The sequence below is a fragment of the Rhincodon typus genome, chromosome 4 (assembly GCF_021869965.1).
Source record: "Rhincodon typus isolate 14 chromosome 4, sRhiTyp1.1, whole genome shotgun sequence".
In the NCBI taxonomy this organism is placed as follows: domain Eukaryota; kingdom Metazoa; phylum Chordata; class Chondrichthyes; order Orectolobiformes; family Rhincodontidae; genus Rhincodon; species Rhincodon typus.
This window is the reverse complement of record NC_063335.1, coordinates 7,873,936-7,899,602: the sequence shown is the minus strand read 5'-3', so window position 1 is coordinate 7,899,602 and position 25,667 is coordinate 7,873,936. Positions and strand designations below refer to the sequence as shown.

General features: G+C 42.0%; 1 protein-coding gene across 2 annotated transcripts in view; it reads right to left on the bottom strand.

Annotated features, from left to right (window-relative positions):
• Positions 1-25,667, bottom strand: part of LOC109923305 (transcriptional activator GLI3-like) — a 355,583-nt gene that overhangs the window by 12,042 nt on the left and 317,874 nt on the right. For both annotated transcript variants that reach the window (XM_048596316.1, XM_020523345.2), the window contains exons 11-12: positions 17,237-17,386; positions 14,841-15,005 (exon numbers count right to left, since the gene is read on the bottom strand). In XM_048596316.1, coding sequence (XP_048452273.1) covers positions 14,841-15,005; positions 17,237-17,386 — 315 coding nt within the window. The remainder of the gene's footprint in view (positions 1-14,840; positions 15,006-17,236; positions 17,387-25,667) is intronic.

Here is a 25,667-nt window from a genome sequence, read left to right as displayed (position 1 = left end):
GCCAGCATTTATTGCCCTTGAAAAGGTGGTGGTGAATGGCCTTCTTGCACTGCCGCAGTCCATGTGCTGAAGGTAGACCCACAATGCCATTACAGAGGGAGTCTCAGGATTTTGACCCAATGTCAATATGGTGAGTGGCTTGGAGGGGAACATGCAAGTGGTGGCATTCCCACCTCCGTCTCTGCTCCCTTGTCCTTCTAGATGGAAGTGTCATGGTTGGGAAGGTGCTGTCTAAGGAACCTTGGTGAACATCTGCAGTGCATCTTGTAGATTGAATAGCAGCAGTGTGCACTGTGTCGGTGGTGGAGGGAATGGAAGTTTGTGGATGTGATGCCAATCAAACAGGTTGCTTTGTCCTTCATGCATGTTGTTGGAGCTGCATTCACTCAGGGGAATATTCTGTCACATTCCTGACCTGTGCCTTGTAGATGATGGACGGACTTTGCGGAGTATTTATAATATACAATCGGTTCTGCTATAATGCGTGTTCTGGCAACACGAGTTGGTTATAAAGCGGCTGACAAATGGGGGAACACTATTTCTAAAACACGAACTTGTGTTGACTATAACACAATTCCATCAGTGCGTGGAGGAGTACATGTCGACATCACCTGATCGCTTCGCAGGCTTTGTCCTGAGCATGCGCAATGTTAATACCAAAGAATCTCCATGCCGGTATCACATGATCATTTTGCGGGCTGTTCTGTTTTGTGTTCTATCCTGAGGGAAATTGAGAAGCAGTTGCAGATCTTAGAGGTCAATGATTACAATGCAGAATGCAGCAGGGTAGCAGCTTATGGAATAAAATCTTATTTGGCACCCTATGAACAGCTTCTTCATGAAAGAAGAAAAAGGGCAAAGTAGCAAAAACTGGATGTCTTTTTTAAGCGAACCCCCAAGAAAGAGTCAGAAGACAATGAATCACAACCTATCCACTTCTGGGATTATCTATTTTTCGCCCTAACCCTGCAACCAAAACTGCACCTGAAGGTGATAATGTTGATGATGATGATGATCCTCAGCCCCTGCATTAACAACAGAGTAATCTCAAAACCTCCCCATCAAGTCATCTTGACATTTTTTCAAGGTAAGGTGTTAAATTCACTTTTATTTCAATGTTAGATATGAATTAAATATTTATTCAAACTGTGTTAGGCTTTTGAGTGATTTTTGAGTGATTTTGAGTGATATTTTCTGGTGTTCTGTCCTGCTTTACCCATAGGTCCCATTAATTCTATAGCGCGATTTTCTATACTGTGATGTTGCGCAGGAACGCAACCATCGTGTTATAGCAGAACTGACTGTGCGTGTGTATATATAATCCTTATATATGTGGTGAGTCCATTTCAGTTTCTAGTCAATGGTAGCCCCAGGATGTTGATGGTAACATCACTGAATGTCAAGGGCAGTGGTTAGGTTGTGTCTTATTGGGGATGGTCCTCGCCTGGCATTTGTGTATTATGAATATTACTTGCTACTTGTCAGCCCCAGCCTGGATACTGTCCGAGTGTTGTTGCATTTGAACATGTTGAACATAGTGCATGTTTTGCTTCAGTATCTGAGGTGTCGCAGATGGTGCTAAACAGTTTTGCTGATGATTGCTCAATCCCCACTTCTGACCTTAAGGTGGAGGGAAGGTCATTGGTGAAGCAGCTGAAGATGGTTGGGCCTCGGAAACTATCCTGAGGAGCTTCTGCAGAGATGTCCTGGAGCTGAGGTGACTGATCTCCAGCAGCCACAACCATCTTCCTATATGCTAGATATGACTCCAACCAGCGAAGATTTTATCCCCGATACACATTCAGACCAGTTGTGCTAGGGTTCCTTGGTGCCACACTCAGTCAAATGTGGCCTTCATGTCAAAGGCTATCACTCTGACCTCACCTCTGGAATTCAGCTCTTTTGTCCATGTTTGAACCAAGGATGTAATGAGGTTAGGAACCAAGTTGCCCTGGCAGAACCCAAACCGGGTGTTACAGAGCAGGTTATTGCTGAGCAGGTAGCACTGCTTGATAGCACTGTTGATGACAGCTTCTCTCCTTTTATTGATGACTGAGAGTAGACTGATGGGACAGTAACCAGATGGGTTGGATTTGTCCTGCATTGTGTGTAGAGGACACACCTACGCAAAATTCCACACTGTCGGGTAGACGCAGGGTTGTAACTGTACTGGAACAGCTTGGCTAGGGGAGCGGCAACTTTTGAAGCACAAGTCTTCAATACTATAGACGGAATGTTGTCAGGGCACACAGCCTTTGCACAATCCAGTGTCTCCAACTATTTCTTGTCATCACTTGAAGTGAATCGAATTGGTTGAAGACTGGTATCTGTGATGCTAGCAACCACTGGATCATCCACTCAGCACTTCTGGCTGAAGATTGCTGCAAATGCTTCAGACTCCTCTTTTGCATGAATGTGCTGGGCTCTTCCATCATTGAGGATGGGGATATTTGTGGAGCCTCCACTTCAGTCAGTTATTAAGTTGTCCACCACCATTCACAACTGGATATAGAAAGACTGCAGAGCTTAGATCTGATTCATTCGTTGTGGGATTGCTTAGCTCTGTCTATCACCTGCTGCATATGGTGTTTAGCATTAAAGCCAGTCCTGCTTGGAAGCTTCACCAAATTGACATCCCATTTTTAGGTGTTTCTGGTGCTGCTCCTGGCATGCCCTCCTACACTCTCCATTGAATCAGGGTTGATACCCTGGCTTGATGGCAATGGTTGAGTATGGGATATGCCAGAACATGGGGCTGCAAAGTGGGCAGGAGTATAATTCTGCTGCTAGTGATGGCCAACAGCACCTCATGGATACCCAGTGATGAGTTGCTAGATCTGTTTGAAATCTGTCCCATTTAGCACGGTGTTAGTCCCACACAACACGATGGAGGGTGTTGTCCATGTGAAGGTGGGACTCCATCTCCACAAGGACGATGCAGTGGTCAGATGCATCCACAGCTGGCAGATTGGTAAAAGTCCTTGAGGGTAGGGGTGGGGTGTGTATTAAAAAATAGAGAGCTGAAGGCACTAATGTTGAGATTAAGACAAGGCTACAGAAAAGTCAGGTCTGGAAATTATACATATCAAGGAATAACATATTTTGAAAAACTAAGAGCGGGGAAACAAGAAAGTGGAATAACTACATTTATTTGTGATAAAATAAAGGCAGTAGAGAAAAGAAATGCAACTAACAGCCAAAACGTAGAATCCAGATGGAAAAAGAAAAGATATAACAAATGATGAACCACATAAGAACATAAGAACTAGGAGCAGGAGTAGGCCGTCTGGCCCTTCGAGCCTGCTCCGCCATTCAATAAGATTGTGGCTGATCCTTTCGTGGACTCAGATCCACTTACCCGCGTTCTCACCGTATCCCTTAATTCCTTTATTGTTCAAAAAAAATCTACCTTTTTTTTAAAAGCATTTACTGAAGTAGCGTCAACTACTTCACTGGGCAAGGAATTCCATAGATTAACAACCCTCTGGGTGAAGAAATTCCTTCTCAGTTCAGTCCTAAATCTGCTCCCTCTAATCTTGAGGCTATGCCCTCTTGTCCTAGCTTCACCTGCCAGTGGAAACATCCTCTCTACTTCTATCTTATCTATTCCCTTCATAATTTTATATGTTTCTATAAGATCCCCCCTCAATCTTCTGAATTCCAATGAATATAATCCCAATCTACTCAGTCTCTCCTCATAAGCCAACCCCCTCAACTCAACTCCGGAATCAACAAACATCTAAGAGTACCTACGAAAATAATGTACATATATATTTTTTATTCAAATTTTTTACTGATTTGTTGAAGGGAGATGGAGAAGAAATATGCATACATATTAGGAAAATGGATAAAAAAACAATAACAGTCATGGGCTGAGTGTCTAGTAACAGGGGACACAGTCTCAGGATATGGGTGAGGCCATTTAGAACTGAGAAGAACAAATATTTCTTCACTCAGAGTGGTCAACCTGTGGAATTCTCTACCACTGAAGGCAAATGAAGGCCAAGTTACTAATTGTATTCAAGAAAGAGATGGACGAACTTTTAAATATTAAAGTAATCAGGGGGTATGGGGAGGAAGCAGGAATATGGCGTTGAGAGAGAAGATCAACCATGATCATATTGAATGATAGAGCAGCCTTAAAGGACCAAATAGCCTATTCCTGCTCTGAGTTTCTATGTTTCTATTATTTTGACTATAATGATAGTAATTGAAAAGAAGAAAGAGGTTAAGTGAATGGAGTACGTATAATGTGTACAGAACCCCTTTCTAACCCAACACATAAAAAGCGCCGCCCCAAAAAAAACCCACTGTTGGATGTAGTAATAGGGATTAAACTAAAGCAATTACTGAATTAAGTGTAAGGGAACATCTCAGAAGTTGTGACCTTAGTATCGTGCTGTGCAGTGGAAACTATTTTCCATTAATAGGGAAGAACAAGCCAAACAGCAGTGAGACTTCGTGGATGAATAACATCATAAAGCAATAATTGTGGATTAAGAATAAGGTATACATTAAATGCTTAGAGAGCAGTAAGGCCATTACAAGAGGGAATAGGAGAGACACCAATAAAACAATCAGGAAGACAAACAAAACATATGAAACTAAATTATCAAGGAACATGAAACAAAATAGCCACAGTCATAGCAATACAAATGTAAGGCTGTGATGGGAATACCAGCATCAGGTTATAGACCAGATAATACCATGGGTAATGCTGGGAAGAAGGCAGGAATAATAAATCATTACTTTACTTCAGTATTTATCAGGGAGCTAGACTAATTAGATTGGTGACTCAGTGGCTAGCACTGCTGCCTCACAGAGCCAGGGACCCAGGTTCGATTCCACCCTTGGGTGACTGTGTGGAGTTTGCACATTCTCCCCATGTCTGTGTGGGTTTCCTCCAGGTGCTCCGGTTTCCTCCCACTGTCCAAAGAGGCGCAGGTTAAATGAACTGGTCGTGCTATATTGCCCATAGTGTCCAGGGATGTGCAGGCTAGGAGGATTAGCCATGGGAAACTCACAGTTACAGTGACAGGGTAGGGGCAGGGTCTGGGTGGGACGCTCTTCAGAGAGTTTGTGTAGATTCGTTGAGTGGAATGGCCTGCTTCCACACTGTATGGATTCTGTGATGAGTAACAATATAACTGCATACAAAATAAAACCGAATGTATGAATAAAATAATCAGCCTCAAAAGAGGATAAAACCCTGAAAATAATGGATTGCAATCATACTCCTAAAGAAAGTTAAGGAAGAGATATCAGAACATTACAGTACACCTTCAATATTTATTCCAAAAAAAATAGAACCAAAAGACTGGGAGCTAGCCAATGAACATCATTCGTTTTAGAAGGGGATCACAGCATGACAGGGAGTTAGGGTCCAGTCATCTTAACATTAGTTATCAGGGAAATACCACAACGGAATTACCCATTAAAGGACAGAATAGAGAACATTTAGAAAAAGGAAATATAAAACTGAATAGTTAAGTATGGGTTTTACAAAGGGAAATTTTTGCTTGACCAAACCTATTAATTTTATAAGGAGGTAACTGAGAGAGCAGATAATAGTGATGCAGTAGATGCAATTTACCTGGATTTTCAAAAGTTTTTCAATAATGTGACCTATATAAATGAATAAATAAGATCATAGAGTTGGGATAAGTGATGAATAGATTGCTTTCAGCACAGAAAGCAGAGAATGGAAGTAAAAAGTAGTTATTCATAGAGGCAGTGGATGGGAATTGATGTTCCACAAGATTCAGAGCTGAGACAACTGCCATTTGAAATATAAATTAATGATTTAAACTTTGGGATTAAAAAAAGTTCTTATTCCCTCTATTGTTCTACACCCCCGACCAGCTCAGATACAGACACCTTGGGGCGATTTTATCTAGATTAGAATTGGGAGCACCAGTTGGTGAATACTTCACTTACACATCTCCACAGCTGGTCAAGGAAGAAATGCCCCAGGTCGCTGGCACTCAGAAGGCAGCCAGAGACCAGGCATTTGTCCAGGCCAGGAAGGAGAGGACCCAATGGTGTCAGCAATTCATGACTTCCTTGATATGCACAAGCAGGCACAAGCAGCAGCAGGCAGGTTTGTCAGGAACACTGGGTCAACTTGTACAAAAGAAATTTTGTTGGGACCCTGCTGCCTCAAGCATGTGTGTGTCTGGCTGTAGTCTTGGACAGGATGGGAGCAGCCATAGAGACCCATATCCAGCAACCCTAGAGACTGTTACTTAGCGCTAATGGCAAGGGGACAGGGGGTGAGGGGACCTTCAGCTCACTCCATGTGCCCCTTCCTCACAAGGAGGCAGGGTGGTGCTTGTAGCAACTCAGTCGGTACAGGAACTACATACAGGATCCTCAGAAGTTTCCTCTTAGGGTAATCTGGAGGTGGCTGGGCCTTCGACCTCCAGCCTGCCTGCTAGCCTCAGCCCTGTGGGGTCCAAGCTGAAGAGGGCACATCTGCTTCTGGACAGGACGTACTCAGCATGTCTGAGCATTCTAGACAGAAGACTTTCTGACAGAACATAAGTGGCATAGTGACACATTACTGCATATACGTTATTGCATTTGTTCTCTTTTCTTCATCAGTTGTGACGGACAGGATGGAGGTGGAAGGTCCAGCTACCTTTACAGAGTGTCATAGATCCATAGATTCATAGAGTTATACAGCATGGAAACAGACCCTTCGGTCCAACTCATCCTTGCCGAACAACTTTCCAAACTAACTAGACCCTTTTGCCTGCGTTTGGCCCATAGCCCTCTAAACCTTTCCTATTCAGGTACCTGTCCAAATGTCTTTTGAAAATTGTAACTGTACCTGCAACTACCACTTCCTCTAGCAGTTCATTTTATATATAGAACATAGAACAGTACAGGCCCTTCGGCCCACGATGTTGTGCCGAACTTTTATCCTAATCCTAAGGTCTATCTAACCTCCATCCCTACCTTATACTATCATCCATATGCCTATCTAATAGCCGATTAAATGCTCCAAATGAGGCCGACTCCACTACCCTCTCTGGCAATGCATTCCACGCCCCTACCACTCTCTGAGTAAAGAACCTACCTCTGACAACTCCCTTGTATCTACCTCCACTCACTTTAAAACTATGCCTCCTCGTAATAGCTACCTCCACCCTAGGAAAAAGTCTCTGGTTGTCTACTCTATCTATACCTCTGATCATTTTGTATACATCTATCAAGTCACCTCTCATCCTTCGTCGTTCTAAAGAGAAAAGCCTGAGCTCTCTCAACCTTTCCTCATAAGACCTTCCCTCCATTCCAGGCAACATCCTGGTAAATCTCCTCTGCACCTTTTCCAACACCTCCACATCTTTCCTGTGACGAGGCAACCAGAACCACCTTATGTGTGAAAAAGTTGCCTCTCAAGTCCCTGTTAAATCTTTCTCTTCTCACCTTAAAATTATGCCCTCTAGTTTTGAACTCCCAAACCCTAGGGAAAAGACCTTTGCTATTCAGCTTATCTATGCCCCTCATGATTTTATAAACCTCTCAATTTCCTATGCTCCGGGGAAAAAAGTCCCAGCTTATCCTTATATGTCAAACCCTCCAGTCCCAGTAACATCCTTGTAAATCTTTTCTGCACCATCTCCAATTTAATAGCATCCTTCCTATAGCAGGGCAACCAGAACTGTACACAGTACTCCAAAAGTGGCCTGACCAACATCCTCTACAATCACAACATGATGTTCCAACTCCTGTACTGAATGGTTTCCGTAATGAAGGCAAGCTTGCCAAACGCCTCCTTTACCACGGTGTCTACTTGTGTCACAACTTTCAATGACCTATGTACCTGAACCCCTCAGTCTCTCTGTTTTACAACATTCCCTAGGGCCCTACCATTAACTGTAAGTCCTGAACTTGTTGGTCTTACCAAAATGCAGCAGCTCACATTTATCTAAATTAAACTCCATCTACCACTCCTCAGCTCATTGGCTCAATTGATCAAGATCCCTTTGTAATTTTAGACAACATTCCTCACTGTCATCCGCAAATTTAGTAATCCTGCTACCTCTCGTCTCATCCAAATTGTTTATATAAATGATAAACAACAGTGGACCCGACACTGATCCCTGCGGAATACCACTGATCACAGACCACCAATCCAGTACAACAACCCTCTACCACCACCATCTGTTTCCTACTATCAAGATGACTTTGCATCCAAGTAGCAAGCTTTCCCTGAATCCCATGTGTTCTAACTTTACTAACCAGTCTACCACGCAGAACCTTGTCCAAGGCCTTTCTAAAGTCCACGTAGATGTCTACTGCCCTGCCCTCAACTATCTTCAATGTTCAGTGTGAGGATCCCGTATATGATTCTTCTTCTGGCTGCATTACTATAAGCATCACCTTGTCTCCTGATGAGGAAGGAGTGTATGCCTGTTTAGATGCAAATATGACAATGATGGAACAGAACCTAGCCATCCTGGTAATACATGATCAAAAACAAAGTTGCTGGAAAAGCTCCGCAGGTCTGGCAGCATCTGTGGAGGAGAAAACAGAGTTAACGTTTCCGGTCCGGTGACCCTTCCCCAGTTCTGAGGAAGGGTCACCGGACCCGAAACGTTAACTCTATTTTCTTCTCCACAGACGCTGCCAGACCTGCTGAGCTTTTCCAGCAACTTTGTTTTTGCTCCTGATTTACATCATCCGCAGTTCTTTAGGTTTTTATCTGGTAATACATGATGTTTGATGGGTGAAGGTGTGAAGCGAGCAACTCATGTGCACATGCAGCTAGAGGTGACTGGCAGGTCATTTCTAGTTTGGTTGCTAGGGTCCATCTTTCCAGGTAGAAAAAAAGAATTGTTAGTGTATTACAGTTATTAATGGGATTGATTCGTAATGGTTCTATGATATGGTTCAAAGTGCTTGAGACAAGGACTTGGTCTCCAGACAGCTCGTTAATGCCTAAGGCTCACTTGGCATGATGTGCCAAGATATGTTTAAACTTTGTGTGTGTGTCTCTGTGGAATGCTGTTATCCTTTGATGACCTCACTTCACATGAAATTAAAGCCCCCCTCCCTCACAGAATGAAGCATTTACCTCGCCCACTCCAAGTGAGGTCACAGGCATTTTCATCTCTATTCCACACATTGGAAGGAAACAGGGGGCCTTCCTCAAGTAGTGAGTTTCAGATTTACTCTGTTAACATCAGTGAACCCTCAAACTTAACCATTCCCTTCTTGGTAGCCCTCCCCATTAACCACACAGGTTTTGAATTTCCTCATCAACCCATTTATATAAATCTTTATCTGCCCACACAAAGCACAATCAAGAATACTCGCAGGATCTAGTGGTGCATCGTTCCTCCAACCCCATCAAAGCCAGGGTGCTACTGACTGTTGGTCACTCCACCTCCTGCATAGCCCTTTCCCTTCAATGTTGTATCATCTCCCCTCCTTATAAATTGAGTTGTCCACCCCTTCACAACTGTAATCCCCTCTGTATGCCCACAATTAAGATCCATAGTTCCCTCCTGCAGCAATGGCCTGAGATAACCTCTCCTTGACTTTTACTGGCTTAACCCTCAGGAGTAACTGTGGCCCCCTCCTTTGAGTGATTTTGCCAGGCAATCCTGAAGGTTAAGTGATCAGATCCCTGACTGATATCTGTGCAACCTCCTGAATGTCCTTTTACAGCTGCTGGATTGACAGCACAGAGCTGACCACATCCCACTCTCAGGATGGTAGAGGCATGGACTCCCCTGACTCTGACTGCTCCAAGCAGATGACGGACCATGTCTGGATTGATATCAGAGGCTTCCCCTTGACCTACTGTGCTGGCATCTCCCACCTAAAGGGTGTCTCCCTGGACTTCACTGAGGACTACTCCCCTTAGGCATTGAGGCATGGCCTTATGCTTAAAGTACCCATACTGTGTTGTCTTTGCTGTTTGAGATTGATGTAGCAATGTGCTGTGCAGCGACATATCCAAACGCTTGTCCAACACTTAGATGCTGCATGGTCCAAACCACCAGCTGGCTACACATCTCTGCAAGTAAGGTTTCCTGGCAGCAGCATTGCAATAAAATATACTGATGTATTTTAAAGCGCAACATTGAAGTGCAGATGTGAATTGTAAATGAATCCAAGATGAGCCATGATGATGAGGCTAATACATGTTGGTTGTCAATGTTCACAGGGTGAGTGTAGTCCCCTGGAGTGTGCCCTGAGATTTTAGCGCAAGGTGTCCAGGAAGGAAGTCTGGAGGAGCAAGCAGAGAGCTGCAATCACCAAGTAACCATCTTAATTTTCATTTCGGGAACTGTTGACATTGAGTTTGTATTCAATGGGTGGGTGATGGAAATAATTTATTAATGAACTGAGATTGGGTAGTGTTGAGGATAATAATGACAGTTAATTCACATCAATCGGCTTTTTGTCACACATGAATGAGGATCTCAACATGCTGCTCAACCTTTGGTTGGAAAATAGATTTTAATGATCTTGATGTTGAGAAGGTAAACACTGGAAATCTCACATAATAGTCTCAAATTTCTCGCTATAACAACGTCGTTCAGGGGCTGGGAAGATTCTGCCGCAATTTTTAAGTTTGTAGCTGACACCAAAATGGGTTGGGGATTTTCATGACGGCTCTTTGTGTGTGTTGACTTGATTTTTAGATAAGAAACTGAAATTAAAACTCTACTACTTGTGTATGTGTGTGTGCGTGCATGAATGTGTGTCTGTGTGCGTCCGTGTCTGTGTGTGCGTGTCTGTGTGTGCGTGTCTGCGTACACAAAGAAGTCGCTATTAAAGCTTTTTAAAAAGTGGAGCATTGAAGCATAATGTAAGTGGATCCAAGATGAGTTATGATGATGAGGCTGGTACATATCAGTTGCCAATTGCCATGGACATTGGGTGAGTACATCCCCTGGAGGGTGCACTTAGAATTGTTAAAAAGTTAAATCTGCAATTTGAAGTAACTTGTTCTTTCAGCCTGAGATGTGACATCAGTGACAAGTAAAAATACAGAGGCAAACACAGAGATAGCGAGGTCCATGTTACAGCATTATGTCTGCAGTCCACTGAATTGAGTCATTTGATCTGGCAGAAGATGCTAGTACCATCAGCATGAAAGGTAAGGCCAGGCTCAATGAGTCTGAACCATATCCTGACGGTGGCTCAGAAAGCACAGAAACAGACCTCATTGCTGTTCAATGCAGATGCTTTGGTGAGGGAGACTTTCAATACATTGCCTGACATGGAAGGAAAAATGGATTATGAATGTGCAGTGAAAGGTCTGAAGCAACATTATGTGGTGATGTCAAATTCCACATTCCCAAGGCTTGTTTTCTACCAGAGACAGAAAGGGAGGGAAAAGTAGATTAATTTGTGATCCATTCCAGGCAGGCATCAGTTAGATGAAATCACACTACGACAGATTTGTAAAGCCAGCTCATGGACCAGGTGATCCAACATTGCACATCAACTAATTGAGGCATAAGTTTCAAGAAGACGAAGTGGCACTTTGAGACTAGCAGCCATGTTGGCAGCAGGAGATGGACATTTCCACAGCGTGGAACTTGGTCCCACTTCTCCCATCGACACGACAAAAGCTGAATTAACCAAGTGGCACAAGGGAATCCAGATATGTTTCAATGTAAACGGTAACAGTCAGCGAGAGAGTGTGTGTCAGATGTGGCAACTCTGTCTGCCAAAGGAAAAAAAAATGCTGCAAACGTGGGGCCAAGGACCATTTTGTCAACAATTGCAGAAATAAAATTGAACAGAGAGCGAATCATGGCAAACCCTGCAAAGGAAAGTGATTAAAGGAGCATAAATGAGACAATATGAAGATGCAGCACAGAGTCAGAACACGAATAGCAATCATGGATATAACGAGAGCAACTCCTAGAATGTGTGTCTGTAAGTTTTATCCCACTCCATGTTATTGGTCAGTTTATTGTGGATGCGAGAGTTGGGAATGTAGAGATTGAATTTGTAGCGATTCAAAAGGGTCATGAGCCTCTGCTGAGCAAAATAACTGTTCAAACCAAGGAGGTGCTATTCATACAATTGAAAATAAATTCTATGTAATCCAATGCACAGCTTAGTGACGACTTTGAACCAACGTTTCAAGGAATGGGAATGTTGGACAAGTGGCAACTGAGAGTGATCATTGATGAAGATGGTCAGCATGTGGTTCAGCCTGTACAGAGCTGAAAGGCAAGTTACAGCAAAGGTCAAGGAACAGATTGACCAAGATGTCACAAAATCAGTCGAGGGTTCAGCACCATGGGCAAGTTCTGTAGCCATAAACAAGTGGTAGCATCAGACGGGTGTTAGTACGTGATAGGTGAGCGATGTGGGACTGAAAAGTATCACCCCATTCCCACACTAGGAAGGAAGCTGAATCATTTGTACAGTTTGAGGCAGTTCATGCTTCAGCCACAGCAATGACTATTAGAGAAATTGAAAGAGAGTCAAAGATCCAGAAATGGATGACTTCAGACAGAGTATCCAAGCTGGAAATTGAGAAAATGGCTTACGCAAGGCATATCTCACTACAGAGGACTGTGCAGTCACTGTAGGAACACTGTATGAGAGACATTCTGTGTGTGTGTGTCACAAAGTATCATGATGACAAAGACACAGCAGCAGATGAAGCAGACATACAAACAGGGGTGAAATGTCAAGACATCCAGCAATTCAGACACCCAGTCCAGTAATGCAGATGGCAGGAGACAGATTAACATCGAGAGAGAGAAAAACACCACTTTTAGATGGGATTATGCCGTTTACTAATCCAGATGCAATCCCTGAGACAGCTGTCCGACCACCAAAGCAATGGGGAGATTCTGTAACAAAAATGGAAATTGCTGGAGAAACTCAGCACATCTGGCAGCATCTGTGGAAAGAAAGCAGAGTTAATGTTTCGAGTCTGGTGGCTGTTCATCAGAACAGATTTTGAATGTGGTTTAGTCACAGAACATGAAATTGAACATCAGTTTGGAATAACGATGTTTGATTTAAAACAATTTTTTAAACAATAAGATAAAAAAAGAATTAATTTCGACACAAAGCATGTATCTAGATCAAGGTTTTGTGTGTTCTGGTTATGTTCAAAACAAAAGTGCTAATTACCTATTTCTGTGTTGTGCTGAATCATGTGATCCTATTAATATATTACTACTTCTCCACATTGCAATGGAATGTTGACAAAGGATGAGCTAGAAAATAAATCTACCATAATGATGTTCACTAATTATTGATCTGTGAGTTTTGTACTTTGGTTTATTGGAATTAAAATTGATCAGCATCTACTTCCCAATAGGTGTCAAAATTTGTATGTTGCTAGCTATGTTACAGTAAAACATACAAAATCTCATTGTGAATGCACTAATTACAATACAGGAAACAGCTCTAATTTTCAGTGTTAATTTTGCTGGAACAGAGAAATAAGTACACATTAGAATCATTCTGCCATCAGTTATAGCTGTTGTTCGCCAGAGGCTGCAGAGAGACAGAGATAGAGAGGTACAAGCTGCTGACATCACTGCCTGGGGAGACATCAGCCGGGGGCTGCAGAAAGATAGATAGAGAGAGAGAGAGAGGAGGGGGGATACCAGCCGCTGACATCGCTAACAGGAGATACTGAATGTAAAGGTGCTGACATGAAGAAAGAAGCAGCTTGTGAACTTAAAATGACCTGTGCCCAGGTAGTAGTCTGGGCCAATTTAAACCGGTTTGAATTAACTAAGTTTTGCAAAAAATAAAGAATTTGAAGTAATACAAAAGCCTTATTTGGACGAGAAATAATGAGGTAATGCTACCTAAGTCTCTGGGCCAGGGCCAATAGGATAAAGACATGCGATAAGTGAATTAGCCTGAACCAACGGGAGAGAGACAACAGGACTCGAGGAAGATAAGAGAAAGAATAAAAAGACGACTCTCGGGCGTGAAGCCAGCAAAAACTCCGGAGATCAACCACGGCAGAAGCAGACCCTACATCAAGGATGTGGTGATGACACCGAGTGCAGACCCCGGCCAGCATCGGCCCCCATCAGCCCCCATTAGCCTCAGCCCCCATCAGCCCCCATTAGCATCGGCCCCCATCAGCATCGGCCCCCCATCAGCATCAGCGTCAGCCCCCGTCAGCATCAACCCCCATCAGCGTCGGCCCCCCCATCAGCAGCTGCTTCCCTGATCGCGCATTAGCTTTTATATTCTGTGACTGCTCGGGGAGTGCCAGAGGACCCTGGTGAGTGTTTAAATAGGTTTTGGTTCAGTTTGTGGGAAAATATATAAGGTCTAGTTTGTAATAAAACATATAAGCAACACATGTCTTGTTTAACACATCAATAAAGTAATTTGGGAGGTTATGAGAATTGGCTCTTCTCCTCCCTGTATAAGCTGATAACCAGAGCTGGTGTTCTCCAGGCTCCAACACTATCATGAGCATTGTCTGCCCAATCAAAGTGAGAGGTGATGGCCTAGTGGTAGTATCACTGAACTATTAATCCAGAGACCCAGGTAATGTTCTAGGGACCTGGGTTCAAATCCTGCCACAGTAAATGGTGTAATTTAAAAGTGAATTAAAATTAAGAGGCTAATAATGATGACAAATCCATTTTCAATTGTCAGGAAAAACATTTCTGGTTCACTAATGTCCTTCAGGTCCTTACCTGGTCTGGTCTACATGTGACTCCAGACCCACAGCAATGCAGTTGACTCTTAACCACCCTCTGAGGACATCACTAGATAGGCCAGCATTAATTGCCCATCCCATGAATGAATTTTAAAAAATCTATAATATGCATTAAAGCAGACTCACCAAAGTGTGCCCAATGACCGCTTACCTCATTTGAGTGTGTTCTGTTCTGATGTTTTGCCCGGTCAGATGCATTGGAGAATGCCTTGTTACAACCTTCATGTTCACAGACATATGGCTTTTCTCCAGTGTGGGACCGCAGATGTGTTTTCAAGTTTTCCAGTCTGGAGTAGGCCTTTGCACAGCCTTCAAACTGCAGAAAGCAAATTTGCAGCAAGTTACTTGCAAACATTTGGATCTTTAAAACTATATCAATATTTATGGGTTTTTCTGAAATTTGAGTATAGCTGGTGGATTTTAAATGGTGACTTGCTTGATTTGTTTTTGTCAGTGTTCTTGAGAATTCTGCATTCTTGCTTGGTTTGAATAAATCTGTTTGCTGAGTTTACTTGTTCAAATTTTCTGTACAGAATTTGCTCATAGGTATGACCATATTCTGGCAGATTTAAACAAAAGATTTCCATTTTTAAATATCTTAAATTTCCAGAAAAGCTGGGTCTTAAAAAAGTGAAAATTCAGAAGTGACTTGGTTGAAGTACAGAAATTAATGGAGATTGTGTTTGCACTAACAAATTATTTCAATTGGGTAGGTTCGGAAGGAGCAATAAAAAAGCATGCAACGTGGTTCGATGATAGGCAGTTTTTCTTTTCCAAGGTAACAACACTTTTATGGAACAATTGGCTAGACTGTGCATTGAGTGCTGATTTACTGGGTACCTCAAAAAGTGAGCTGGACGAGTTCCTAGTTGGACAGAGATACAGAAAAGATAAATCCTAAGTAAAAGAGGTCAAGGCTAATTTACTCAGAGATAGTAAGGACTGCTGATGCTGGAGTCAGAGACAGTGTAGAGCTGGAGTAATACAGCAGGCCAGGCAGCATCAGAGGAGCAGGAAAATTGACGTTTCGGGTTGGGACTCCTCTTCAGAAAAAATGAAGAAGCGTCCCAACCCGAAATGTCAACTTTCCTACTCCTCTGATGCCTGCTGCATTCCTCCAGCTCCATTCTGTGTTATCTCAAGGCTAATTTAATCTTCTTGTTGGTTTTGATTGCTTAGGGATTTGGAAAGGAATTACACAGGATGTTCACTGTAGAGGATGAACCAGTTCTTCCTTTTATTCTCCCCTTCTGACATTTTGGATGCAAAACTTTTGATACATAGTTTGGTTACCACCCAAACACTGAAACATCAGAGACTATCCTCTATCAGGTTCTGATATGATATCCAATAATCAAGTCCCATTACTTCCCCCAAGATTAACCTTCTCAGTATAGTTCTTTCCAAGGCATCTAGGAATGTGTCGTTGGAGACTGCTTTGCAAATTAGAAATTTCGATCCATCTGGATTAGATTATAACTGGCTAACGTTGAAGTTTCTCTATTGCATGTGGTTTGCAGGGGGACTTGCAGGTGGTGGCGTTCTCATCCATCTGCTCCCCACTTTTTTTAATCTGATGGTTAGTGGTCACAGGTTGGAAGGCGCTGTTGAAGGAAACTTGGTAATTTGCTGCAATGCATCTTTATATAGTATACACTGCTCCCACTGAATGTTGGTGGGGAATGGAATTCAACCATCAGGCTACCCTGTTGCTTCCATGTGCTCTCCTTGTCCAAGCCTAAGAGCTTCTTCAACTCACTGGACCTCCTGTCTATTGCTTCTTGTGCCTGCAACACTGTCTGTTGACACTCTCCACCACAGTGGAGAATCACAAAATCATTGCAGTGCAGAAGGAGGCCATTCAGCCCAACATCCCTGAACGAGTTCTCTTACTATTTTAACTTAGTGCCAATCTCCCCTTTTCCCCATAACCCCGCACTTGTAAGTGTCTGAAAAAAGACACTTATTGCTTATTTGTCCTTTGAGAAGGAAGTGAAGAGTTTTCTTAACGCACTGGACTCTGAATGGTGAAAGTACCCCCACAATGGTGTAAGGTTGAATGGTTTAGGACTTTGATCCAGAGACAACGGGAAATTATGTCCAAGTCAGATGGTCTAAGTCGGAAGTGAATTTGCACATGGTGGTGTTCTTACATGCCTACTGCCCTGGTCATTCTACATGATGATGGGTACAACTTTGGAAAGTTCTTTCAAAGACATCTTAGCAAATTACTGCAGTGTATCATGTAGACAGTATGCAAAGGATAGACTGATGGTAGAGGGAGTAGATTTTTTTTAGCTACTAGATGAGATTTGGAACAGGGTCCTATCTTGCTAAAGTGTACGTGCTAGTTAATCATCGTTCCTGAAATAAATCAAATACATCAAGTTTACTTCATCGGTGCAGGGTAGTCATGGAGAAAAACACTTGAAGAGTATAAGAATGAAAATAAATTTGCTTAAGCATCTAAATGTGACGGTAATTTCCTCCTGATGACAGGAGAGGAGGGTTTCATGAGTAAAAAGCAATTGACATGAAGAAACTCACAGTGCACTTGTGTGGCTTCTCTCCAGTGTGCCGTCTCATATGAACCACGAGCATGTACTGGGCTTTAAATGGCTTCTGTTCCCGAGAACAGTCCTGCCATCGGCACACAAACTCCTTTTTCTCTCCGTGGATATGGTCGTTGTTTATGTGCTGGATGAGGAAATAAAAAGACAAGCTATTCTTACACAAGATGATACCTCATCTACAAAAGAAGACTGATTATCAACTTCCTTCACAGTGGGATCTAAAAATATATTTAAAATACGTCAAATACCTGCAGCCTACTCCACCTAATTCAATATTGCTTCATTCAAATGATCAACCAATTCAGCATTATTTTAGTTCAAAAGAATATTCTCAGGGGTTATCCTGATCATCATTGTAACATCAGTCGTAAACATACAGAAGAAGCATGTGATAATTTGCAGAATTTTTCTGGGGATTACAACAATATTCTACCTAAGTTATGGCCAGAAATTTGGGAAACCAATGGAATTCTGTCCCCATAACAACCTGATGGGAAGTATGTGCTGAAATCAAGTCCCACAAATCATCACTGATGTACAAATGACTGAGGTAATCATTTAAAATGTTTAATCTGCCTGACTTTGACTGTGTCTAGGATGAAACAAACAACAGCAAGTTTCATTAATAGACATTTATTATAAACAAACATATCCTTTAAAAAGTGGCAAATGAATTATTAAGTATGAATGTGAAAACTTAAACTATAAGCCCTTTTAAAACCCAACACACATACACACATTCACAAATTGGGCAGACAAGACAGACATCCTGCAAAAAAATTTGGGTGGAAAACATGGGCATAATGGAGCAAATTCTGCAGATCAAGAGTCTAGACCCCAAGGGTAATGAAGTAATGTTCCCATAGAACCTCCAGTTTCTAGTGACGATATATTGTTGCTGTTGACTGCAGTGATCCTCAATTCAGTACTCAGTCAGTTGGACCTAGGTTTTTGCTTGAGTTACAAGTTCATCTTATTAGAGTCTTTTGAGTATTGTTTCTTTTCCACTCACAGGTGGGGGATGATGAGAGGGTAGTCCGACCTTATGTAACTAATTAGTAAAGTTCACACTGTTTCACTTCTTGTTTGAGGTTTTAGCAAAACTAGCTCATTCTGTCCAGTACAGCAGTATCTAAGCTTCGATTTTTCCAGTTTATATTCCAAGAAAAATATGCAATCCTTATAACCAACATTGGTATAATTACTGCAAGAAGACACCCATTACCAGAAAAGATACAAAACCGAGAGAATTGCGGATGCTGGAAATCAGAAAGAAAAACAGAAATTGCTGGAAAAATCTCAGCAGGTCTGGCAGCATCCGCGGAGAGAAATCAGAGTAAGCATTTTGGATCCAGTGACCCGTTTTCAGTTCTGAAGGAGGGTCACTGGACCTGAAATGTTAACTCTGATTTATCTCCACAGATGCTGCCAGACCTGCTGAGTTTTTACAGCAATTTCTGTATTTGTACCAGAAAAGATATCCCAATTACTAGAAGAGTTTAGTTGACTTTTTAAATGAAACCATCAGTTTATTGCATAAGATCACGTGTGCCTACTTGTTTTTACAACTCACACTGGGGACTATTTGTGAATTCACTGCTGATAGAATTTACGCAGACGTTCACCAGAAACAGTTCTTCAATGCATGATACTTTACACCAGGCTAATGAAACATCAAACAAGGCTACAAAAATGGCAACAGTATTTAGCAACAGTAGGCCACGCACAACTCTCAAAATTGTGGAGAGGTTCTGGTGTGTGTAAATGGAAGAACCTCTTAAAAATTACAGGAATCAGTTTTAGTGTCATGAAAATCTATCAGAGTTCCCATTCATGCCATCGATGAGTAGCTTAGTTTTTAAAACAAAGTCATTTTTGCATCAGTTGTCTGGGTGATGTGTTGCCAAATCAAAAATCTGGAAACATGACAACACTGAAGTCTAACCTGCAACTACCTGCTGCTGTTCCTACAGATATTCATCGGAAATGGTCAAAGCACTTGTAGTACTATAATGGAACCAGAAGAGGGCCCACTTGTTTCACTTTTGTAATTGAAAGGAAGAAGAAACTCTGAGGCTTTTCAAATGGATTTTTTTTTGTAACTGCATCTTTAAAAGCACCCAATTTCCACGTGGTGGCAGACATATTAAGAATGTGGCCAAACAAAGTAAGTGATAAACCACATATTATAAAGCATTAAGAAGTTGTTACAAATAAATCTATAACACCCCTGCAAAAAAAACAATTATGATTCTTTATGAGAAAAAGTCATTTGACATTTTCTTATTGGACAGAAGAGTTTGAGTGCACTCAGTGACAGTCAAGAAAAGGTAATTATGCTCTGCTGCCCAATGCTTTACAACCTCTTGGAAGCTGACTATTGCCAGGTTCACTGGTTTTATAATTTTATAAAAATTAACTTATTTTTCTAATCAACCAGTTCAGAGATGTTATTACACACCTATGGAGCAGGAGAGACTTGAACCCAGGCCTCCCCATCCAGGGGCAGGGACATTACTATTGCATTACAAAAGGTCCCCTTGTTGGTTTTATACCTGCACCAATTGAACTGAACTACTTCACCCGCTTCTGCTCTACAATTTTGATAAGAGTGGGTAGTCAGACAATTTGATTGTGTGGGGGAGGGAATAAACTGCAGTCAGCAATGTAAATCAAGACAATATACATTTATTGTAAATCAAGGCATATAAGTTTGTTTTTTTTTGCATAGACTTAATAGATAAGTTGATCTCTTTCCCAATCCTAAATTGAGGAATAGAGCCTCATAACACTAGAGACCATTCAGCCTGGTATGCGGGACCCTTGAAAGAGCGAAATAGTTAATATGACTCCACTTCTTTATGCCGACACCTGAAAATGGCTCCTTTGTCCAAGCATTTATCCAATTTCCATTTGAAAGTCACAATTGAATCAGCTAACACCAATCTTTCAGATAATACATTCCATATCAAATATCTGTATTTTTTAAAAAACGCCTCTTCTCCCCCTCATGCTCTTTGTCAATTATTTTTAATCTTAAAACATCAAATTATCATGGATTCGCAGCCATTATTGTGGAGAAGAAATGAATTTCAAATCTGTAGTTAGGACTAAACTATGATTTGCTTTGTCAAATAGTTTACATGTAACATATTCTCACCTAACTCCTAATGTGTAAATAAAAACCAAAAGAACTGCAGATGCTGTAAATCAGGAACAAGAACAAAGTTGCTGGAAAAGCTCAGCAGGTCTGGCAGCATCTGTGGAGGAGAAAACAGAGTTAACGTTTTGGATCCGGTGACCCTTCCTCAGAACTGAGACCCTTCCTAATGTGTAAAGCTTAAGTATATTTCTATGAATTGAGAGATATCAGGCCAGTCGAGATTAGGAACAATAATTCAAATTCTAAGGCTTTTTAAACCATATGTTCTTTGCTTCTGCATCCTCCAAAATCTTGCACTTGCCAATATTCGTATCAGATAGTTTCATTACTTCAGCAATAGGACATAAATAATGCAACATATTCATAATCGAGTTTTCATTGTACGAAAATAACACATTATCTCAAAAAGATACCTTGACAAAATACAGCAAAACGCTTTCAAAAAACAAAAATAGTGGACCAAAAACAAAGTTGCTGGAAAAGCCCAGCAGGTCTGGCAGCATCTGTGAAGGAAAAAACAATGTTAACGTTTCGGGTCCGGTGACCTTTCCTCAGACCCTTCCTCTTTCGGTTTTTATTACAAAAATAGTGGATTTGTCTAAAGTCATAGTCCCCTTTGCTCATACTCTTTAATACATTTGGATAACTTAAAGATAACAACTGATCTAGTACTGATTGTTACTTCTGAAAGCTCCAAACTTTTACCATCCTGTGCATTATGATGTCACTCATAATCTCTCTCTTGAAAGATCTAGGTCTAATCCCTGGATAGCACCCCTTATTGATAAACATGCCAACCAGCAGAAAGAATTTCTTTCTATCTACCCCCGCAATATCATGAAAGCTTTGACCAAATCACCCCTTAAATCCCAGGGGATTGTGGAGATTCACATTGTAATTTAAGGCTTGGAGTTCATATATCATTTTAATAAATACATACTGATTCTGCCCAAGGTCACTGACCCTGGTTTTCACTCCAGGGGTGAGTAAGATGAATCAGAAAATTTTCTGGCTCATCACAACCATTTCAGAAACCATCATGTCCCCAAATGGTGAATCTTCGTTCCCATAGCAAGTGTGGGATAGAGTCAGAATTGTGTCCCCCCACATACAGATGAATGAGTAGCTAGGTGAATGGTTGGCTGGATGAGTGGGTAGTTTGATTGATTGATTGATTGATTTATTGTCACGTGTACCGAAGTACAGTGAAAAACTTTATTTACGATCAGTACAGGGAGATCATAATAAGCAAGGATGGACAGATCAGAGGTTGTAAAAAGATTTAGACATACAGGTTACATTGCACAGGGTGTGCACTCGGCAAGATCAAAATTAGCAAGGTCAGCAACATTTCAGGCTAGAGAATCCATTCAACAGTCTAATAACGATTGGGAAGAAACTGTTTCTGAACCTGCTGGTGCGTGTGTGTTGAGGCTTCTATATCTTCTGCCTGATGGAAGAGATTGTAGGAGATCATTACCAGGGTGTGATGGGTCTTTGATGATGTTGGCCGCCTTTCCGCGGCAGCGAGCCATGTAAATAGTGTCCATGGATGGAAGGTTGGCTTCTGTGATGGTCTGGGCTGTCCACACCACCTTCTGTAGTTTCTTACGGTCCTGGGAAGAGCAGTTGCCATACCAGGCCGTTATGCACCCCGACAGTATGCTTTCAATGGTGCATCTGTAGAAGTTGGTGAGGGTCCTTATGGAACCTCCAAACTGAGGAAGAAAAGGCATTATTGTGCCTTAGGTGGGTGTGTAATTCAGTGAATGGGTAGATACATGTGGCTGGTTGAATGAGTCAGTCAAAGGGAAAGACAGAGTTGGTTGCACGAGTGGGTGGGTAGGTTGTTGGGTCAGTGATGCATAATGTTGGCTAGTTGAGCTGGTTTGTGGGGTAGAGGGGGTGATATAGTTAGGTTGAGGTGGCTGGATGATCAAGTTGAAGATTGTGGGTAATTGGATGGGAGGATTGGATAGTTGGGGTTGGGAAGTCAGGTCAAAGGAATGGATTTCTAGGTCACAGAGGGGTGTGGTCAGGTGATGGTGATGGGTTGGTTGGGTTGTGCTGATAATCACTGTGTTACAGCAAAGACTAAACAATGTAGAAATTCCCGTGTAAGTATTTGGGTATGTGGCACATATCTAGCTCAAGTCTCCAACCCTGAGCTTAGTGCGAGCAAAATAACATTGACAGTAAGTTTTAGGCAGTGCAATCAACCCATCAGAAGTTTAAACATGCTGGACAATTACACTGCATGTGGGCGTATCAGGACTTCCTTGACTCATACCAGCAACTCACGGATAGGGTGAATGCACTCAGTCTTTTTCCCAGGCTGCGGAATCAAGGACTAGAGGGCATCAGTTTAAGGTAAGAGGGGAAAGAATACATGGGAACCAGAGGGACAACTTTTTTTACACAGAGGATGGTACGCATATGGCATGAGCTGCCAGCAGAAATGGTTGAGGCGGGTACATTAACAACATTTAAAAGGCATTTGAAGAAATACATGGATAGGAAAGGTTTAGAAGGATATGGGCCAAGTGCAGGGAAATTGGCTTAGGGTGGATGGACATTTTGGTTGGCATGGACCAGTTTGGGCCAAAGGGCCTGTCTCCTTGCTGTAGGACTCTATGACTCTAACTTGCTCAGTGCATCGCCATCCCTCATACTGGAATATCTGGTCCAATACAAAGTAGATTTCCAATGCCGCAAGATTAGCAAATGTATTAAACTTGAAGTCACAATTTTAAAATCACAACCTCAGCACCACCAGTATTATGGCCAGTACATTATTGTAAATAGCACAGATTTCATGACTATGAGGAAGATATGCAAATCTAACATGAGAGGGGGATTTCTGAGCTATAATTTATAGCACAAAAAGCATCTCAACATCTTATTTTCTCATTCATTTAATTCTGAACTATAGCATATCATTTATAGACTCAAGAATTTGCAACTTTCTTTTATTTAATTGATTGAGAAGGCAAGGTAAAAGGAAACCTCATGTTATGGGCATTTGAGCATAAGAAGCCACTTTATAAACATGCTTCAGAAACATAAGTAATGGAAGCCTCATTGAAAAGTAATAAAGCTTTTGACTTGAAAAGACAGCTGATTCTCTGTCACTTATGCATTTCCAGCACATTTATCATATTTGTGTTAACTCCACTATCGCGGCAGTGTTCAAATGTTTGTGCTGCTTCCATTCATCACACTTACTCCAATATAAAACCCCACTGAGAACAGAATTTTAAGAATGTTGTGACTTTTGGTTGCAGTGCAAATGGAACACTGAGAAGCACAATTACATGTAGTGGCTGACATAACCTACAGCAACATCTAAGACAGAACACACTTATAATTGTGCTTATTCAAAGATGTATGGCAGCAACTCACCCAGGTTACTTTGACAACATTTTCACATCAGGAAGGACGATTCATTATTTGGTAGATACACTACCCTGAAGTGGATACGCATCACCCTCCCTTCAATATCACTGGGTCAATGTCCTAGAATTCCTTTATTGAACACCATCTTGGAAGCACTGTCAGTAGGAGAGTAGCGGGCATTCAAAAAGGAGACCAACAACCATCTCCTAAGGTCATTTCAAGGTGGCAGGCTTTCCAGAAATACCCACAAGAATGACTTAATAAAATAATGGCAATCACTTTATCGAGCTGGAGGAACACAGCAGGCCAGGCAGCATCAGAGGAGCAGGAAAGCTGACATTTTGGGCTCCACACTGTGTTATCTCCAACTCCAGCACTGGCAGTTCTTACTACCTCTGAATCACTTTATCGAGCTTTTAATGTTACTTACATTTTTAAGGATTTTGAAGAATTGATACATCTCATGTTTTATGAAAATCCTTGCAGTGATTTCTTTAAAAAAAAGAGCTTGTTGAAAGTTCACTGTGGCCACTGGAGTTTGTTTCTAACAGAGCTTCCTGTAAATCACACGATGAGTAATAGCTGCGCTATATACTGCCGCTGATTTGAACAGAGACTGCCATAGAGAGGTGCTTGTTTTATCTGGTTCAGTTGGATGGAAGCCTGCTAGGACCAAGCTGAGGTGGAAGGAAGCTGGCTAGGATCAACTTGCCCAGCCGATCTCTCTCACTTCTGAAAAGCAAACCTTCTTGTTGAGTCCAGGGTGAAACCTATTTGAAAGAATGATTGACAATATATTGCAAGATTGTACTTCCTGAGCAACCGTGTCAGCAAGACTTCACAGAAACCATGCACAACTAGTGACTTGACCATACGTGCCAGAACATCAGAGGAAGAAACTCTGGAACATTCTAGGCTTTATCCTTTCAGTCAATGGGTTGTCATTGAAGGCAAAGCTTTTTTGGTTCAGAAAGCAGTCTCTGTGGACAAATCAGTTTTTCTTCTCTTTTCCCAAGATTGCGTGTGCATGCACGTATGTTTGTATGTTTTGGGATATTTTTAAGGATAAGTATTTATAAGGTTTTGGAGTAGATCTGTAGCTCGGGTTGTGGATGTTGAGGTTGGTTGGCTCGCCGAGCTGGTTTGTTGTTTCGCAGACGTTTTGTTACTGTGCTTGGTAACATCCTCAGTACAGCCTCTGATGAAGCGTCGGTGTGTTTTCCCGCCTGGTTTTTAAACTCTGGGGTCTGTTGCGATGGATTGCCTCAATTCCGGATTTCCTCCATAGTGGAATATATATGGGGTCGAGTTCAATGTGTTTATTAATAGCATGCTTCGTGGAGTGCCATGCTTCCAGGAATTCTCGTGCTTGTCTCTGCCTAGCCTGTCCCAGGATCTTGGTGTTGTCCCAGTCGAAGTCGTGGTTCTCCTTGTCCATGTGGATTGAGATGAGTGAGTATTGGTCATGTCTTTCTGGGTCAGGAAATGCCTACAGGAACAGCATCAGAAAGATTCTACACACCCCGACACACTCATCACACTCATCAGGAACATGTCAGAACTCACCACAAAACTTCTACGACCGCTGGGCATCAGAGTGGCACACAAGCCCACATCAACCCTACGACAAGCACTCACCTGAACTAAAGACCCACTCCCCGCCATGGACAGGACCGATGTCATCTACAAGATCCCCTGCAGAGACTGCGAGAAACACTACATCGGACAAACAGGAAGAAAACTAACAACAAGAGTACGTGAACACCAACTGGCTACAAAAAGACATGACCAATACTCACTCATCTCAATCCACAGGCTAGGCAGAGACAAGCACGAGAATTCCTGG